Here is a 20910-nt window from a genome sequence, read left to right as displayed (position 1 = left end):
ACTCTCCTTGTAACATATCTTATGAATACAAGAGTGAGTTTTTTAAGAGCGGTGCTTCATCTCATGCAATCTGAATTATTGTCAATTTTCAACAGGGATTATGGTACAACGATAAGGTATTTAGATTGTTATCCAGGTACTCATGGTTCGAGCCCCAACTATGACAAATTTATAAGAATTTTTCCTACAAATGGGACACGTAACTAAAAGATGTTGGGCTTCTGGGCTGTCCATTGCGAGCGCTTCCCGATTTATTCTGGTGGCCGATAAACACTTTCGTGGAACCGAGCCGATTATTCCAGACTCGACGTTACCTAGCCTGATTAATTAATTTTTCGTGTACGTCCATGGCAGTGGCCACCGATAAGAAAAACGTACAACGTGACAGTTGGAAGATGAATAATTTATTAAAATAAAATAGGAACTATTTAACAAATTTCTTTCTAATTTATATAAATTAAAAATGAAAATTATTTCTATTTAAAACTGATGCGGGAATGGAAAATTTTATTATATAATTTTTATTTTTGATATATTTTTAGTTTTTTTAATATTTAGAGTATTTTTGATAATTTCTTTTGGTTAAAAATTTTATTATAAATTTTCTCTCTTTTTTAAATTTTTTTACAAGATAGAAATTGAAGTTTATATATTAAAATTTCTTTCATTTCTTTAAATTTTAAGGTCTATAATTTGCATTATAGTATTGGATTGATATAAGATGTTTTTGATCAATAATAATTTAGTCACGCTATTTTTTTCTCCAAAGCTTCAAGTAATTTTTGGATACATATTTTATGATATTCATGTACAAATCAACAAGACTAGAAGACCACCTCCAGTATTCGTGTGCAAATCAATGGATTTAATAGTCGCTTCCGATATTCGTATGTGAATTAACGAATTTGATAGTGCTACATTAATTTGATATCAAAGTTAAGTCGTACTTATGGAGTCTTCTCGAGGAGTAAATAGCTTTTATTCACAAAGAAGATTTTTTATTTATAAAGTTGTTTACAATGATTACGAAGCAGATAAAGTTGTTGGAAGAACCCTTTCCACCCCCTCAGCCATGGCCACTGTTTATCCCAAAGAGAACCTCTATGTGCCACCCCAAGACTAATGGTCAGTTTATTTGGGAGAGCGGAAATCAAAACTAAGGAAAAGTTTTTGCAGTGGAAAAGTTTCCGTTGTTTACTTCGTTAAAATTTTCAGATGAAAAATAAACACAATCCATCAACGAATGGTTTTGAAGTCAAAATTGATTATCTCAAAATCGGACGGAAAGCAGTGGATGGAAAAAACATGACACATGTACCCCCTTTCCATTTACAAAATTACATCATATACCTAAAAAAATGATGCATGTACCCTTTTTAACTCACAAAATTACACCATGTACCTAAAAAATGACGCATGTACCCTTTTTATTTACAAAATTACAGTACATGTATACACCTTCCTCTAATAAGATAAACAAGCATGCAAAGGAAGAGATTTCTTCACCCTTTCTCTTCTCTTCCTCCGAGGATAATTTTCTATCATAGATTCCTTTCCTTTCCTCATCCGTGCTTTGGAGTAAACATAGCATAAGAGTTGTGCATTCCACAAGTAGCAGCAGATCTTAGAGGAGCAGGAAATCAAACTTCATGACTTGTGGATCGAGGTATGTGTTGATACCCCAAGGTAGTTTTGATGTGATTAAACAAGTTAAGTTAGGTCATGTTGTGTTTAACCTTGTGTCTAAGTGTGCAGGAGCTTAGGAGCACAAGAAGTCGAGCAAAAGACGCATCTAGCGAGAAGGATGACACGAGAGAGAGGTGACAGGCTCGGTGCGTTGGAGGGATGAGAAGATGGAGCGGAAGGTTGCTCGAGAATGTCGGAAGTTGGGTTCGGGTGAGCCATATTTCGGATGGCTGAAATCACCCAAGCGAGCGAAACCGAAGCGAAAGATCCGGATCGAGGCGAGCAACACCGGAGCAGAGGACCCAGACAGAAAAAGTCAACCTTGTTGACTTTTAGGGTCCGGCGCCCGGAACTCAAATATTATCATATTCGACGTGAACTTTGACCGGCGTATCGGGGATAGAATTCTATCCCACTCAAGGAGCCTGGAACCCTTCCTGGCGCCCCGACCAATGCTATAAATACAGCCTTGATCTAGAAGCTAAAGAACAACAATCATTTTGATAAACAACACTTGTGCGCTTCTCTTTATTAGTTTAGCTTCTCATTTTCTGTGCTTACACTGCTGTAAAGAGGCTTCTCCGTCTAAAGGAGAATTTAGTGCTACTCCATTCCTTGGATTAACAACCTCTCCAGTTGTAACCAAGTAAATCCTCTGAGCCTCTGCTTTTTCAGTTTATTTAATTATTTTATGAAAGTGTTCTTTTAAGTCCGAGAAGGGTTTGTTTTGATTTTGTGCAGGGCTATTCAACATCCCTTCTAGCCGGCTAATGGTCCCAACAAGTGGTATCGGAGCCAGGATGCTTCAGGAGGACTAACCGCCAATCGAAGCACCGAATCAATGGTCGGACCAAGCATATATGCACCGAAGTTTGAGGGAGAGTTCGCTAGCTGGAAAAAGCGAATGCAGGTATTCTTTAAAACCAACTTTGAATTACTATTAATAATGAAGTTCGGTTTTGTAGCACCTGAGGGTAAGGAAGAATACCAGTGGACGAAGAAGGAGCAGGTCGACTACGTGGCAAACAGCAAAGCAGAGTTCTATCTGCTGAGTGTCCTTCCGCCACAAGAAGTCAACCGGATCGGCACCTATGACTTAGGAAAGGAGCTTTGGGAGAAGTTCCTTGAGCTACACAAAGGGACGTCCAAAGCCAAGCTCGCGAGAAGGGACTTACTTAGCAACCAGCTCACCAACCTACGATTTGAAGAAGATGAAACGATTGCACAACTTCACTCGAGAATTAAGGAGCTCATCACCAGACTTTCGAATCTTGAAAAAAAGATAACCAACCGAGATTCGCTAAGGTAGGCTCTTAATGCATTCCCTAGAAATACAAAATGGGAATCGCTAGTAGATGCCTTCTATATCTCTAAGGACTTAGAATCTATTACCTTAGAAGAATTTTTTTTTCCAACTTTTGAAATGCATGAATCGAGATGTGCAGGTACGAAGGAGCCGAAGCACAACATCACCTTCAAGGCAATGAGAGATGAACATGAGTCAGAATCCTCTCTCGACGATGAAGACATGATAATGATGGTAAGGCATTTTAAGAAGTTATTTAAATCAAGAAAGACTAACCATCCGCAAGGTAGAAAGAAAAGGATAATCAGATGCTACCACTGCAACGAAAAAGGGCAGGTTAAGGACAACTGCCCTAAGTTGAGGAACAATGATAAAGGAAAGAAGTCTGTCCAAACGAACAAGTACAAGGCTTTAAAGGCGACGTGGGATGAAACGTCGTTCAAATCAGAAGTTGAGGCTTTCTCCGGGCTTGTGTTGATGGCAAGTCATCAAGATGAACATGAAGAAAGCTCTTATCAAATGAGCATCGAGAGCATCGATGAAGGGGGAGCAACATTGGAAGAAAGCAGCAGTTCAGTAGGAGCCATGGACAATGAGATCGACAAGGTAAGTCAGGTACGATCTCTTCCTCCTCGATAAATATTTAAATTCATTAAATTATTATCTAAAGATTATTGTAAATTAAAAAAATAAAATTAATTCTAACCAAATGTTGTCCATTAGAAGATTTTGATAAATTAAAGCTTGAAAATGACAATTTGTAAAAAGGAATAAAAAATTAAAAAAATCATACATGCACGTATAGTACAAGTATTAGAAGATATAATTTGAACTGATACTTTAAATATCACAAAGGATAAATTAGAAAAATCTCTCAGAAATACATTCCAAAGAAATTCCTAATTAACCTAGTTAGAAGGAACCTATATTAGGTTTCAAAGTCTTGTTTAACTTGAACTTTAATTAAATTTAGCGCTTTCAGCGAGAAAATTAGACGTTTAATTTCCTTATGAGGTTGTCTAGAAAGTGGTTGTTGTTTCAATAACCAAGAAGGCCTAGTGTCTCGCCACAGTTTGGAAGCCAAATATTGAAATAAAATATTTAATTGACTAACTAATAAAAAATTAAAATTGAAATTAGATAATGCTTTGAATAGTTATTCATTTTTTTAAAAAAATTCTTAAATTATTCTATGCAAATCTGTTTAACTTAAAAAAAATTCTCATTTTTTTAACTTAAAGTTTTTTAAGTTATTTTATAAACTTGTGCTTTACCAAAATGTATTTTATATGTTGCACAAGTTTTTTTAAAAACTTAGAAATTTTTTCCTGAGAAAATTTTTTCTTACTTAGAATTTTTTTTTACTTATAGTTTTTTTTAAATATTAGACTTACTTTACCAAAATTTCTAAAAAATTATTTTTGAAAAATTGTTTAACAAAGGAAATTATTGACTGTTTCTATAAAAAATTTATTTAGAAAATTTTTACATTTTTAATGCTATCAAAATTATTTTCAATATTTTTAAAATCTTGATAAATTTTTTAAAATTATTTAAAAATCAGAGTTTTATAAAAGTTACCCTTAGGTTTTTTTTGGTACCCCATTTTTTATGTGGTCAAAGGGGAAGAAGGGAATATTAAGTCTAGGGGGAGGTAGATTAATTTTTTTTTATTTTTGCACTTGAATTACAAATTTATGCAAATTTATTTCTTTTATTTTATATTTGTTTACCCTAACTTAACTTGGATTCCTCACATCAAAAAGGGGGAGATTGTTGGTACTCCAAGGCAGTTTTGATGTGATCAAACAAGTTAAGTTAGGTCCTGTTGTATTTAACCTTGTGTCTAAGTGTGTAGGAGCTTAGGAGCACAGGAAGTCGGGCAAAAGACGGAGCTAGCGAGAAGGACGGCACAGGAGAGAGTCGACGGGCTCGGTGCGTCCGAGGGACGAGGTACCGCGGAAGAGTACGCGGGTAGACGAGAAGGAGACGTGAGACGTTTCTGAGGGACGAGAAGTCGGAGCATAAGGTTGCACGAGAAGGCTAGAAGTTGGGTTCGGGTGAGCGCTATTCCGAATGGCCGAAATCACCCAAGCGAGCTGAGCCAGAGCGGAAGACCCGGACCGAGGTGACCGAGGTGAGCAACACTGGAGCAGAGGGCCCGGAACCCTTATGGGCGCCCAGAACTCAAATATTATCATATTCAACGTGGACTTTGACCGACGTGTCGGGGATAGAATTCTAACCCATTCCAGGTGCCTAGAACCCTTCCAGGCACCTCGACCAAGACAATAAATACAGCCTTGGTCCAAAAGCTAGAACAACAATCATTTTGATAAACAACACTTGTATGCTTCTCTTTATTAGTTTAACTTCTCATTTTCTGTGCTTACACTGCTGTAAAGAGGCTTCTCCGCCTGAAAGAGAATTTAGTGTTACTCTATTCCCTGGATTAACAACCTCCCCAGTTGTAATCAAGTAAATCCTCTGAGCCTCTAATCCCATGTTTATCATACAACCCAATGAACGGTGATACATATTCAACTCTTCAATCACTCTGTACTGCCTTAATCTTTTTATTAAGTTAGTTTTTAACCTCATTCTTATAGAAAATAAATATATCTATAACTTCATCCTTATTTTAAGAAGATACATAAAATATATATTTTGTATTATTATCAATAAAAGTGATGAAGTATTTATTCCCATTGCGTGTCAATGTACCCTTGTCATTTTTACTTCAAAACAAATCTCACACTTGTGTTTCGGGTCAAGGTGGAATGTAGGTATGCTTTGCATGTAAATTAATCTATGTAATAGATCGTAGTTAATATATATTAGTATATCATTCCATAAACAAGAAGATTCAAGCATATAAATGGAAGAGTTTTCAATTTTATTAACTTTAGGCTATTGGTCATTACACTGAGCTTAAACAGTCTATCAGTTATATAACCTTTCCAACAAATATTCTATTCTTAGACAGTATAACTTTGTTCCACTCAAAAATAATGTCAAAGTCATACTTGCTTAACAATGATCTGAATATCAGGTTCTTTCAAATCTTTGAAATATACAACACATTGTTCAGAGTTAGCTCCTTGCCCGAGATCATCTCCAATACCACTTTCCCTTGGCTCATATTGTCTGAGGTTGTTGAGTTCCCCATGAACTTTTCCCCACCTTTGATTTCTTAAAAGTTATGAAGCAACTCTTTATTCGAGAAAACATGTCTGGTATCATCGGTATTGATCTACCATTGTTTCTTATTTGAACCCACTAGGTTCACTTCGAAGGCAACGACGTAGAGGTCCATGTTTGCTCCCTTATCCAGGTTGGCCTCTTACTTCGTCTTCAACTTCCTTCACTCTAAAAATTTATGTCTGACTCGGTCACAATTAAAGCATTTCTCAGAGAATTTCTTTTTATTATGTCTCCTTTAGGTCCCATCTTGGAAGATTTAGAATTCTTTTACTATGAGTTTTGACTGTACTTGACCATGTTGGCTTTTATGGTAGCTTGAGAGAATGACTTTCTCTTTGACCTTTTGTTATATTCCTTAATTTGAAAGAATGAGTTCCTCTACGTTCATCTCCTTCTACTTATACTTCAGGTAGTTCTTGAAATCCTTCTAGTTAAGAGGCTGCTTCTTAATGATAGATGTCACTTAGAAAGTTTCACTCAGTATCATGTCTTTCGAGTGAATCTTGTGTAGGATTACTGAAACTCCTAGATTGGGCTGATTAGTGTCTTTAAGTCAATCATATTGTAGTCTAGGAATCGACTCATAATGAATTTATTAGCCCATGTATTCTCCATTTTATATTTCTTGTTCACGGACTACCACAACTCTTTAAACGTTCTCTTCATATTGTACACAATGTACAACGAGTCGGTAAGACAATTGAAGATGTAGTTTTGGAATAGGAACTCAAAATGGTTTCATGCCTCCACTACACTGATGTTTAGACATGTGTAGCATTCTCAACATGCTTGGAAGGTTCCTCTGTCAGGAACCATGTTAGATTTAGCATGGTCAGGTAAAAGAATATCTTTTACTGCCACTGCTTAAAGTTCAATCCGGTGAACTTCTTTGGCTTTTCCCCATGGTTGATTCGAACATTTCTAATCAGGATAGAGGGGACCTTCACATGTTAAGCCTGTTACATCTCAATGTTTTTATGTAATCATCTCAACAGAACAATTTTGTTTTAAGATTGTTGGACAATCTTCGTCGAGATAGAGCTAAATTGAAATTACAAAAGAAATCAATTTTAGACTTATCTGTCAAGATAATCTGTGCTGATAATCTTAGGCTACCAAACTCAGCGTTGCTTGATTATCCGAGATGAGTTGCCGAGTGCCCACATCTTCGATTGCTCAAGTTGTCAAGTGTTTGAGCTAGTCAAAGTTCCAAAGTGGCAAGTTCAAGTGGGATGTCACTCTCCAAGTTCCGTGAGGTTTGATTGCTTGTGGCTTCCTGAGCTTGAGTGGGAAGCTAATTCCAACTACCAAGTCAGCTTAAGTTGTCGAGTTCTAGCTAGTTGTGTGCTGAGCTATTAGGTCAGTCGCGTGTCGAGTTGGTCGAGTGACAACATGCTAGGTCAGCTGACTATCGAGTCGGTCGAGTCGTTGAGCTGTTGAGTTGCTGAGCTACCGAGTCGACAGAGCAATATTGAGTCGGAAAATTACATGCCCGACTTCTAAGTGTCTCCTAAGTGGGTTGTTGAGTACTCCCGTCGATTGGCCTGAACTCCCAAGTCGGCTGACTACAACATGTCGTTCGACTGACTGGCCTGACTGTCAGAGTTGCTCGACCCCAAGTGGGTATTTGCACCTAGTCAGGAAAGGAAGATGTTGAGGTCTGTGTTTAACATAGTTTTCTTAAAATAGATTTGCCTCCTCCGACGGTATTACAAGGTCACGTTGGACATCTGTTTCTTAAGATACAACGGTGAAACAACAGCCTCAACCTATCACAGATTGTCATGGCAAACTTAATATATACCGAAATGATATCACGAGTTGAATTTGACAAGCGAAGTGCACGATAGAGAAGAAAAGAGGGGGAACAAAGTCGATGGAATATCTTCATTTCTTTGCTAAAGCATCTGCCCTTTGCTCAAGACCACGACCTCAGTATAAAGCAACAATAACCCTAGATTGTGTTGAAAGACTAAATAATGATTATTCAATGCTTGAGCTTAATGACAATCCTGACCATCAACAAATTCACTATTAATCATATGTTAATACATCCATTACATTCTTGAGCGGCAGATGACAAAAGAATTGGATGACAAATATTGACTGATTTAACTAGGACATACCTACCCCCCCATTGGACGCATGTTAGTAATGCTCACCACCTTCTACACTTGATGCGAGCGCTCATCCCACAACTTCTACAGTTGTGACTTATTTTAAATCGGTCTTAATATCTTTCAATGTAGAAATAACATCTCATGCCCAATCCCAATGAGATAGAGTCATCTTCCCTTCACCATTTTTTATTTTCCAATAATTGTACAGGTCATGTTGGTTGGGTCTTCAAAGGTCGGACAACACAGTCACTCTGGGAAACTCGGCCGAATTAGGAAAGAATTTAAAATATATATATATATATCCATAAAAAAAAAAAGAGAATATTTTCATCCCAGTTGGAGAATAAACCAGACCGCTTTGACGACGCCCGGGTCCAAATTGGAACCACGTGGTCTCACAGCGTCCTGTTGTCAATTCTGCAAGTCGTTCGAAGTCTTTTTTAATGAGACTTTTCTTCTTCAATCCAACCTATTGCAATTTGCAAACGCTAAGAGTTGGTTTCTGTAATCCAACGCGCAGACTTGGACTTTGTCTTGGTCAATTTCAACTAATCAAATCATCTTCCGACCACAAGATCATGGAAAAAATCAACGGTAACGCCGCTTATTATAATTAATCCAACGGATGAAATTTACACGAGGGTCCTTCATTTAAGATGACGCAGAGATGTTTGTATTAAGTGCCACAGGAATTTTGATAATATTATTCCTAGAATATTTTTATTATTTTTAAAGAGATAAATATTTTTTATTGTAACAGATATTTTTATTAAGTTGTAGCCAAATTTTTTATTTTTTTTATAAACAATAATCAGAATATAAATTGTATACAGTGAAGTTCTTTTACTTAGTTTTAGTCACTACTTTTATTCAGTTATATATATTTTTATTTAGTTACAATATTATATTTATTCTTTTATACTTTTATAGTATGTTATATTTTTATATGATTATCGTAGATATATAATAAACAAAATTAACTAAAATACTATCGAGTATATCTTCTTTGAAGATGACCTTGCATTCGACGGAACGTGTGGTGTGCGGGTTGCACAGCACTCCCATTCACATTCACTCGTTGCTCTGTTTTGCTTATAAAAAAAGAAGAGAGTAGTTGCCAGACTTAGAATCATCAGACGCACACAATCCGCGTCAGGATATTCCTCACCAGTTCATCACTTAACGCAATAAGTTGACGGGCAGATCCTACTATTTCAAGATGATTCAGGTGAGTAGTACCGTACGTACACTGCAGCTCTGTATACGGAGTTAATAATTTCTTCTTCTTCTCTGATCTCTTCTATTTTCTTCTCTTCTCGGTTTAGTTCGTTACTGCATGATATATTAACTTTTTTCAGCAAAAGATGGTGTTGAGGCTGTCGATGGCAGACGACAAGAGGCGGGCCAAGGCTCTCCGAACTGCTGTCAGCATGCGTGGTGCGTACTTGTAATCATTTCCTCTTGTTTGCTCTGCTTCTCAATTCGTGCGTTGTAATTGATCAAGCCTGGTTTGCTGCATGCATGCAGGCGTTGTATCGGTGAAGCTGGAAGGCGATAAGATTGTTGTGGTGGGAGATGGAGTCGACTCGGTGGATCTAACGAAGTTGATGAGGAAGAAGATGTGCAGCTACGTGGAGCTCCTCAGCGTGGCAGAAGAGAAGAAAGAGGAGAAAAAGGAAGAGAAAGTAGAAATGAGTTGGCCCAACCATGTCAGTTTCGTGCCCCGATACTTTTACTCCATTCCGGAGGAGCCAGCGTTTGGAGGACCAGGTTGCATAATATTGTAGAGTTTAAAGGCCGAACACTATAAGAAAACAGATTTTCGAAAATCGAAATAAAAGTATTTTAAATTTATGTAAATCAGTACTGGCCGGCGGATTTGGTATCGAATTATTAATCTGTCTCACTTATGTATCGTAAATAAAATTTGAGACTGTCAACAAAAAATTGTTTAAAATCCATACAGTTGTCTTTCCTTCAACTAGACCCGCGTCCACCATTTGCAGGATCACGATTGATCAGTACAATGAGGTTGCATGATCGATTTTCGGGATAGCTGAGAAATAAATTTTCTATCCTTGTATTACACCTTGTCCGTCATATGTTCGCTCGGATGTTACGATTTACCTCCCTCGTGATGATCTTGAGTTGGGTACGACGAGAATACTGAAGGCGAGCGTTTCATTTTTTGCCATAACGATTAATCAATTTAGTGAAAGTTTTCTATCCGAGTAGGTAGTTGAAGATGACTGCTGTTCGTCTCTATCTTTTAGCATCAGTAATCATCTAAGAAATTTATTGATTAGTCTAGTCAGTCACGTAGTTAGGATTTTAAATTAGGAGAGGTGATTTTAATTTTTTTAAAAAAGTTTAGGGTTGATTTTCACAATGTAAAATCTAAATTTTGAATTTAAGAAATCAAAAATGAACTTAAACTTGAAGCTTTCAATATTAGTCCTAAGTTCTAGTTGAATCAACAATTTATCATTCGTCATAATTTATATTTATGATTCAAAGTCAAAAAATCATTTATGATATAATTTTTTTATAATATTTAACATTCCTACATCGACAATGACATAAGACATGACAGAGACTACATTGTGTGTAGGGAAAGAGAAAATTTTCTCAAAAATACTAATCAAAAATCTTAAATTTGATTTGATCACAACTTGGCCAAATCAACTCTAACTCAATCTTAGTTTAAATCAAAAATCAACACAATAATTATCTCCATATCTATCTGTTGGATTTAGTTCGAATCCGATCTAATTTTTATTTAGTGTGATCACTTTGTGTTCTATATTTAATTTATCCATTTATTATTATATATTTTATTTTAAAATTTTAATATTTAACATTTCAAGTTGTGTTATTTTCTCATAAAACTGGTACTAATAGATAACTTAGGTCAAAGATTTTCTAAATATGTAATTAATTTTAATTTTTACGAACAGTGAGAAATCAATTGGTCAAAGTAGCGATGAGGACTTTTTAAATATATAGTATTAATCTTTTTTTTTTTAATTCCAGAGGGGCGTTTGCAACCCCTCGTAATATGACTAGGCCCTTGAATTTAGTAAAAACTTTAAGAAAAAATAGATTTTTTACTATGTTTTTAAAGTAATTACCGTTTCATTCTAAAAACATCGATTAACAACTAAAAATTTCAATCATAATATTGTTTGTTACTGACATCACTTAGCTGACATATGATTTGTTTCAATCACTAATTAGTGACGAAATTTTATTTCTATTGCTAACTTTAGCAATGGAAGCAATGAGCATTTTATTTCTATTGATAAATTAGCGACAGATAAAAAAATTATCACTATATTAACGATCATTTTTTTATTTCCGTTACTAATTTAACTATAAAAATATAAAAAAAAAAATCATCACTAATTTAATGATAGATATAAAATTCCGTCGCTAAATTAGAGTAAAATTCAAAGATGATTTTTTTTTATTTCCATCGTTAATTTAGATAAAATTTGACAACACCCTCTTTAATTCCATCATTTAAATCCTATTTACATTCAAATTTCAATCTAACATTATGATACAATATTACAAATGATTCATTACACATTCACAAACAATACACAATACATTCATAACCAATTCAAAAACATCCACAAACAATGCAAAAATAGGATCAAAAACATCCGGAAACAATTCAACAAACAATTCACAAATCATCCACGATACATTCAAAAACAATTACATCATTCATATAAAGCATCATGCATTATTCTTAAACAATTCTATCACAAAAATATCGCATCCTACTCAAAACCAACACATCTCACATCATACTCAATAGTGCATTCATCATCATCCAATATCATAATAAATACGATATGATAAGTTATTAAAAAAAAAGATAAAATTACTTATATGAAAAAAAACTTTGCTCATATAATGAACCTAAAGTTAAAATAAATACACATAAGTGCAAAAATACTCATCAAAAAAATGCACCAAGTGATAAACACAAGTTTGACATGTTTTTAAAAAATATATCGTAATAAGAGTTTGGATATATGCTGATGGTGATAGAATATAAATTTATCTACATTATCTCTGAAAAGAAGTCAACAATCAAAATTAGATATGCATATAATATTAAAATATACAAAACTAGTGATAAAAAAAAATTACCTCAGAACCATGAGTTATGATCCTGTCTGAAAACTAGAGAGATGACACTGGGCATGTGGCAATGTGGTTGACTGGTCGGAGACTTCACCAGGGAGAGAAGTGTTAGGGTCGAAATGTGCAAGAAGGGGGAAGGGGGGTGAATAGGTCATCGTGCGCTCGTCATCTTGCTTCATGGTGATTATATGCAGCAGAATGTACAAGAAACAAATATTACAACGCTAACACAAGGATTTACTTGGTATTCACCTCAAGAAGAGGTGACTAATCCAAGAATCCACACATGTCACCCACTCTCCACTATGAAAACACTTCTCAACGGTAACTACTGAAGGCGGAGAAGCCTATACAGGACTCACACACAAAGATACACAAGAAGAAAAAACTACAAGCTGATAAAACAGTAAACCTTACAAGATTTACACGGTAGAAACCCTAGCTTGCCTTTCTTCTTGCTTGTGGTTGCCTCTTGACCTTGGAAATACAAGAACACCTTGCTCCAAGAAGCTTCAAGAACTAGCGGTGAGTCGTGGAGAAGACGCTGTGAAGATCGAAGAAGAATCGCGTGAAGAACTGTAGTCGTGTGATCGATGCGCAGAAGAACACTCGCCAACGGATATAACTTGCGCCAACGGTCGGATCTCAATCGATTGGATTGCTCCCAATCGATTGGGGAGGCTTTGGATCGATCGGTCAATCGATCCAGAGCACCTCTATGCTCTCTGGAAATCGCTTGAATCGATTGCCCAATTGATTCAATAACCCTCGCGCGATTCTAGTCTCCCAATCGATCACTCGATCAATTGGAGGCCCCCAATCGATCGGGTGATCGATTGGGAGGGCTTCTGTGCGACAAACCTAGTTTTCCAATCGATCCACTGATCGATTAGGAGGAGAGTTTGTCGCGGGACACACCCAATCGATCAACCGATCGATTGGGCATGAGTCAATCGATCGGTTGATCGATTGGCTCAACTTGATTTGCCCTAATCAAGTCCCAAGCCCCCTAAAACCCAACATCTGGTCAACCATGACCTGTTGGGACATCATGCCTAGTATTCGGTCACCCTCGACCTGCTAAGACTTTCTCACCAAGTGTCCGATCAATCCCTTTGATCCACTTGGACTTTTCTCCTCGTGCCAAGTATCCAGTCAACCCTTTGACATACTTAAACTTCTCACCAAGTGTTCGGTCAATTCCTTTGACCCATCTGGATTTCCACATGCCTAGCTTCACTCACCAGGACTTCCCTTCTGTCTAGATTCACTCACTAGGACTTCTCATCTACTTGGCTTCACTCACCAGGACTTTTACCTAGCTTTACTCACTAGGATTTTCATACTGCCTAGCTTCACTCACTAGGTCTTTTCACCTGGCTTCACTTACCAAGATTTCCCTTCTGCCTAGCTTCACTCACTAGGTCTTTTCACCTGGCTTCACTCACCAGGACTTTTATCTAGCTTCACTTATTAGGATTTTCTTACTGCCTAGGTTCACTCACTAGGTCTTTTCACCTGGCTTCACTCACCAGGATTTCCCTTTTGTCTAGCTTCACTCACTAGGACTTCCCATCTACCTTGCTTCACTCACCAAGACTTTCACCTAGCTTCACTCACTTGGTCTTTCACCTGGCTTTACTCATCAGGATTTTCACACTGCCTAGCTTGACTCATAAGGACTTCTCAGTCAAGTATCCAGTCAGTCTTGACCTACTTGACTCTTCTTTACATCTAACTGGTCAACCTTGACCAGAGGAGAATTGTACCAACAATCTCTCCAAATGAACGATTGCACCTGCAATCTCCAAGTATTATCACTCTACATGTATTATCAAACATCAAAACTCAAACATCAAGACTCAAGCTTGAGCATTCTCAAGCTTAGTCAACCTTGACCTAGGGAATATTACACCAACAAGAAGATGATAACTAGAATAGGAAAAGAGCTTCGAGTACCTTTCTCTACTCTGCACATACTTAAGAGAGTAGACAAGACATTAGTGCCCTAAAATCAGGGAAGGAGTCTTTGGCAAATGCTCTCTAATGCTCAAGTTAGTACGATGTCCAAGTGGGGAAAAAAGAGAGAAGAATAGTAGAATGTGTGATTGATATCAAAATATACATGAGTAATACTACTGTAAAACTCTACCTTACCAACGGAGAGACCCCCTTTATATACCACCTCTCATAACCTCTGTAATCATGAAGTGACAAACAATGTCAAAGATTGTCGAGTAAGGGAAGATATACAGCTTGGGATGATGTGCAGTAACCAATCGAGGAATCTTCAGTTACCCATATGTGCACTTCTTTTGTCTTTTGTAACTTGCGCCATTAATGAGGCGGTTGAAGGAATATGTTATCATAAGTTATCAACTAATGGTAAGCATAATTACTTTCAAAGAAGGTTTGGGTGAATGCTCACATTATAATAGATGAATATTATTTGACCAATGATTATTATTCTGATAGATTATTGAGATTTTGTAACCATGTTATTTGCTCAGTGTATCCCGGCCGTGTCTTTAAATTGACCGACTACATATCCGTTCTTCCCTTAAGCTACTCGGTTATGTACTGGGTGGTGATGGAGATCTGTTCTGGAAGTAATTTGAAGTTAAGTCCCTAGGTTTGATCGGTTCTTTGGTTGAGTGACTATATACTGGGATACTTGCTTTTAAGGAATGGGGAACTGAGTTCCTAGAGATTAGATTAGTACTTTAAGCAGATCACCCATATGAGAGAAAACTCGTCTTTGAGGTGAGAACCTGAGATCTAGAAATCCGACCAAGTTTATAAGGAGAACTGCTTTTCTATATATGTAAGTGGCAAGCATGTTGAACTGTGTAAATCTAACCGGAGTTGTTATCGACAGACTATATGAAGGAGGGTTGGCATGTGAGGAGACCCATAAGGTTGACTGATAATTCGATCGACCGGTCATATGTTGAAAGTCTTGTACTGAGGGGGAAGCTGGGACCCCTTATTCTAGATGGACTTATGATTGGTTGTATCTGTAATAAGTTAGATGCCCCTTAAACTCGGTTAGATATAAACTACTTGGATATAGGTCTTTATATAGTAATTGGATACTAGGTTCTCTAAGTGTGACCGGCTCATAGGCCATCATCCTCCCACCAAAGGCCTTATGAAACATCCCTAGATATATTTGTTTTTTACCAGTAATCAAACAAGGAACAACCCTCTGAACCTTTGCAATAAAAATAACCTATCCCAGGGAAACGGTAGCATCACAAGCAAGAGGTTATTAAAAAGGAACAGGGAAAACACCAATACAATTCCTTAAATAAATGAAAAAGGACACATGAGAGAACAAAGCCTATTCAACACTCTTAAGACATCCGAACAATGTCATGCATTCATCCTGCCTCCTCGGCTACTTCATCCGCAAGCCGTCCAACGTATCCGGGGAGACGTCTCTCTCACCTGTAATGTAGGCATCATGAGTCTACGAACCCAACATGTACAATCCAATATGAAAGATATGACATCCATAAAATAGCAGGAACAGTAACTAGTAGGCATAGAACATAAACTCAATTACAAAACAGAAAGGGAAATACAGTACGTAAAAGAGTCTACATAGCTAATAAGGGTGGATATGTCACAACGTGGTAATCACTATTTGAGCCAGTCAATCAGTACCATGACCCTAGAGGTACCTCCTAGAGAACATGTAGTCATATAGTCGAAGCTAACATAAATAAATTATCAGTCAAGTTTGGAAGTGTTAGAATGTATACTAAAAGCCTAGCTTTTGTATAAACAATTATTTTGAAATGAGAAACACATTGGTCAAATGTCTGCATTTAGTTAAATGCAGTTGTCCATTTAATTTATATTGTAGATAACATGGTGTGTGGTATCACACAGAAGATCATGTTATCAGTTCCTTATAAATTATAAATAGAAACTCACAACCAAGATGGATTGGGGCAAACCATTGGAATAGTTGTAGTGTAATTTGGTACTAATTTATCTTGACTGTAAAATTATACTAATACACTATGTGTGTATAGAGCAGAACCATTTGAGGTTGTTCCTTTTATACTGACTGCATAAAAGAACAAACCCTTTGTTATTATGGATGTGTGTATTCTTAATCCCGATATAATAACAAGCACATGTACTTAGTGTTTATTTCTTTAATTTATCAAAGGGTGAGATCTATTCGTTAAATCAATAGACCTGATAAGTTGGAAAATAATATTATTTGTATAGTGTTTTGTTGATTATAGAAGGAAACTATGCCCTATTTATTAGGATGATGATGTCCCCTTGAGGAGCTCATAAGGATTGTCATGTAAACCATGCAGGTGGACTTAGTTCCGACATGACAATGAAGTTGAGTGGTACTACTCTTAGAGCTAGATGTTAATTAAGTGAGTTGTCAGTAACTCATTTAATTAATGGACATTCGATATCTTAAACACAGGGAGATTAACGCACTCATGATAAGAAGGAACCCATAATATAATATGGGATTGGTACGGTAATTCAATAATAACTCTTTAGTGGTATGAGTTATTATTGATGAACTTGAGTTAGGTGTTCGGGTCAAACACAGGAAGCTCAAGCTTATCAGGAGGTCAAAATCAATTCCTCCTTTAGGTCCCTGTTGTAGCCTCTATGTATAAAGTCTCACATCCACCCAAGTCATCCTCATGGCCGACCACACCCTTGCTTAGTGCCCAAGCAAGGGGCCGGCCAAGATGGATTTAAAAGTGAATTTTTAATTTTTTAAATCTTTCTTTTTGTAGCCATCTACAATGTTTTAAAGAGAGATTTTAAATTTTAAAAACTTTCCTTTTTTAAAGTCATCCATATGTTTTAAAAGAGAGTTTTAAATTTAAAAAATATTTCCTTTTGTAGCCATCTACAATGGTTTAAAAGAGAGATTTTATTTTTGTTAAAACTTTCCCTTTTTGTAATCATGATTTAAAAGAGAGGTTTTAATTTTAAAAATCTTTCCTTTTTGTAGCCATCTACAATGTTTAAAAGAGGGATTTTTAAATTTTAAAATTTTCCTTTTGTAGTCATCCACAATAGGAAATTTAAAAGAGAGATTTTAATTATTGTTAAAAATTTTTCCTTTTTAGCCATTACCAAGGATTATAAAAGAGGATAGATGGTGCCTTAGAAGTAATAATCATCTACACAATTTCTATTCCTCTTCTATTCTCCTTGTGGTTGTCCCCCTCATATTCTTATTCTCCCCTTGCTTTTTCACCTAAGCCCAGCAGCATCAAGAGGCTTCAACCATCTTGTGGTTAGCAGGTTGCAAGGAAGAAAGAAGAACAAAAGGTGATGTTCCTAACTTTGATCCCTTGGTGGTTAAAAGTCTTGGAAGAAAGGACTTGGGTGGTTATTGCGTTTTGGTAGATCGTCGCCCACACGACGTCCAAGAGGAGGAGAGGAATACAGCAGAAGATCAAGAGGTCTTCAAGCTACAAAGAAAGGTATAATTAATTAATTGTTTCCGCTGTGTACTAGTTTATTTTTCCTTTGTATGGATCATGAAGTACTAACACAAGAGGCTAGCGATCTTGTGCTTTGATTGAAGTCTCTGTAGTTTAACCTAGGGTTTACTGTAAGGAGTTAAATATTCAATTTCTTTGAAAGGCTTTGACTAGAAAGTGGTAGATGATCTCATACCCAAGAAGGTCGAGTACCTCGCCGATGACCTGGAAGTCAATCCTTGAAATAGATATTTAATCAACTTCTGTAATATGATTTAACTTCTGATGAACATATGGGTTGAACTTGGACTAATAATGTTAATTTTCATTTGCAATCCAAGTTTGACTTCTGAAAAACACATGAGTTGCTAGAAAAAGTTTTGTGCTTGTACAAATTTATGTACAGGAGAAACAGAATGAAATTCTGAGTACCGCCAACAAATTGATATCAGACCTAGTTTTCTGCCTCTGTGTGTTTGATTTTTAGTTAAATTATGTACTTTTCATAGATAAATTTAGGCAGGATAATAGTAGGATGTGCAAATAGATTAACTCTGTGGTTGCAGACATCCTAGTTCCAACTATTATGACCCTATTGTGTTTGTGTGTGATTTGGACCCTCGGACATGTCAAGAGCATTTTATGTGTGTGCATGCTTGTAATTATTAAATACAGCAGGAGCTATATTAGTTTTAGGATTTTACATTCTGTTCGATCTAGATTACATGTACATTCCCTTGCGGAATATAGGATCAATAAATGTAAACTTTTATTTTTGTCGCAAATCGTATCCTTACGAGGCGTGGTGCTATTTGAGGACTAGAGGCGCAGCGGAAAAGGAAGCAAGATAGACGCGATGACATGACCCGTTGGTGGAGGCTAGGGTTGATGGCACACGGAGGATAGCTATGGATGATACCATAATAGTTGGAAAATTATTTTTCATATTTATTACTTTTTATGTTGTTTATATGTGATGTGTGTGTGTGAATTCGAAGAACAATTTCAAAACTAAATAAGAGTACCAATCCCTATAATGATCACAGCTTAACTCACCCGCTTGTATCAAATTCCAGGTGTATAAGGAGAAAGAAAACGTCAAGAATCGAATCACCGAACAACTAAGAAAACAAAGAGTCTGGTCAGGGAGTCTTTGGCAGAACTAAGAAAACATAGCATCATCAACAACTTGATTCCACACTAGTTCCACAACAACTCAGTGAACCAGAAACACACAAACCAAATGAATCTACCAATCAATCTAGCAATTTCATATGACATGGAGAACAACAACATTTAGATTTGAAACAGAACTTCAACGAATCGAATGAACCTTATAAATCAAACCAAAAATTTCCATTTGTCAAGGGGAAACAAATCAACTATTATCAAGGCATAAGCAACCACCTAAATTAACTTATGAACCCAAATTTGTGAACGAATCAGAACAACATCGTGATGTAGAAACACTTCGTTAAAGTTCACAGGAAGTGGCAAAAGCGTTATGCATCCGGGAAATCTCTTGTTCGAAACTGTCGAAAACCCAAAGAAAACAAAACCTCCACAAAATCAACCAATCTATCATGATATTGGTCCTGACCTTAACTGTCCAATCAACCAATCAACCCAAACAGTCCACGACTAAACCAAAAACTTTCCGATGCAATAGAAAACAAAAACACCATCCCATGCCTAATCCCAAACGGAAACTGTGAAGAACTCAAATCCACAAGAGGAAATGAGGCAACATCGGATTCAAACACTAACTCTAGAAACACAAGCCCCATCACTAAGAATCCAAGCAAGGAAACCCGATTCAACATACCTACCCAGATCCATTGCAGAAATCGGAAGGAAAAACACGCGACGAAGTTAGAACACTACGGAAGACGCAAATCGTAACTCATTCAAATAATCGGGCATCACAAACAAGAACTCTAAACTCCCCTAGCTACTTATCCCTTACCCCTCAGATCTCGTATCAACATATAGGTTCGAACTTGCCTTTCCCTTGGCGTTCCCTTTTCTTGTGTCGCCTCTGTGAACCCTCGTGATGTCTATGCCGCCGCTGAGGTGGTGGCAAGAATCCACATCCAGTCGTACCGTGCCTTGAGAACCACCCGTGTGAGGTGGCGCCTGGCCGAAACCCAAAGCTCGACAGAGAGCTCGATCATTGGTGAGTGCTCCGCCGATTTGGTGGAGCGACGACGCCAAGAAAGGAGTGGCGATCGTGAGTGGGGCGGGTGCGGTTCGACATTTTTAGGGCTACAGTCGACCGCCGGTAGTTTTTTAACGTAGGTTAGCTTAAGGTATTTAAGACCAATTCGTTCCAGCTTAATGGGGTATTATATGTTCTATCAAACTTAACAGTTCTATCCCTTTTAAAATGTGTCAAACAGTTCATTTTAAATCCCAAAAAATCCTTAAACTTTGTAGAAAATTTAGTAAATAAATTCTTTAATTAAGGCTTGTGAGACTTTTATTTATTTTATAAATAAATTTCATAATTAACGCTCGTGAAACCTTACACCTTAGGACTGGGCAAATAACAAAGCCTCATGGAGAGTGACAAGCTGGTTGTCACCTCCCCTTAACATTGTCCGTCACATCACCTTGACTTTGACTTTCATGGCATACTTGGGTCCACCTTTAACATTTCGTATCACTAGTCCTCCCTTTAAATCTAGTCAAAGGAGACTTATGGTTGACTGACTAGACTCATGTCATGTACATGCTCGACCGGCTAGCTTATTGGCCCAGCCAGACAGACATGTGTCCGTCCATCCGTTATGGCTACACTTAGTTATATTTTTTTGAAGAATTGCATGTCAGAGGTTGATATGCCCAATAGTGTACCACTTATATGTGGGATTGTATTTTTTTAGCATAATGATTCAGCTATCCCATCCATCATAAATGTCTATTTATGGGCGAATGTTGTTAGTAATTAGCC

The 20910-nt window shown here is 36.9% G+C and overlaps 1 protein-coding gene across 1 annotated transcript; it reads left to right on the top strand.

Annotated features, from left to right (window-relative positions):
* Positions 1-9374: 9374 nt before the first annotated feature.
* On the top strand, positions 9375-10249 carry LOC122002925 (heavy metal-associated isoprenylated plant protein 47-like). The gene is made up of 3 exons (XM_042558364.1): positions 9375-9544; positions 9675-9753; positions 9844-10249. The coding sequence occupies exons 1-3, from the start codon at positions 9536-9538 to the stop codon at positions 10101-10103; spliced, it is 348 nt and encodes a 115-aa protein (XP_042414298.1). The 5' UTR covers positions 9375-9535; the 3' UTR covers positions 10104-10249.
* The last annotated feature ends 10661 nt before the right edge of the window (positions 10250-20910 follow it).

The sequence above is a fragment of the Zingiber officinale genome, chromosome 1B, assembly GCF_018446385.1.
Source record: "Zingiber officinale cultivar Zhangliang chromosome 1B, Zo_v1.1, whole genome shotgun sequence".
NCBI lineage: Eukaryota > Viridiplantae > Streptophyta > Magnoliopsida > Zingiberales > Zingiberaceae > Zingiber > Zingiber officinale.
This window is presented reverse-complemented; position numbering and strand designations above follow the sequence as displayed.

What these genes read in the sequence shown, in the direction of transcription:
- LOC122002925 (XM_042558364.1), top strand. An exon ending in AACTGCTGTCAGCATGCGTG is followed by an intron (nt 9,754 to 9,843) that starts GTGCGTACTTGT and finishes GCATGCATGCAG; the next exon opens with GCGTTGTATCGGTGAAGCTG.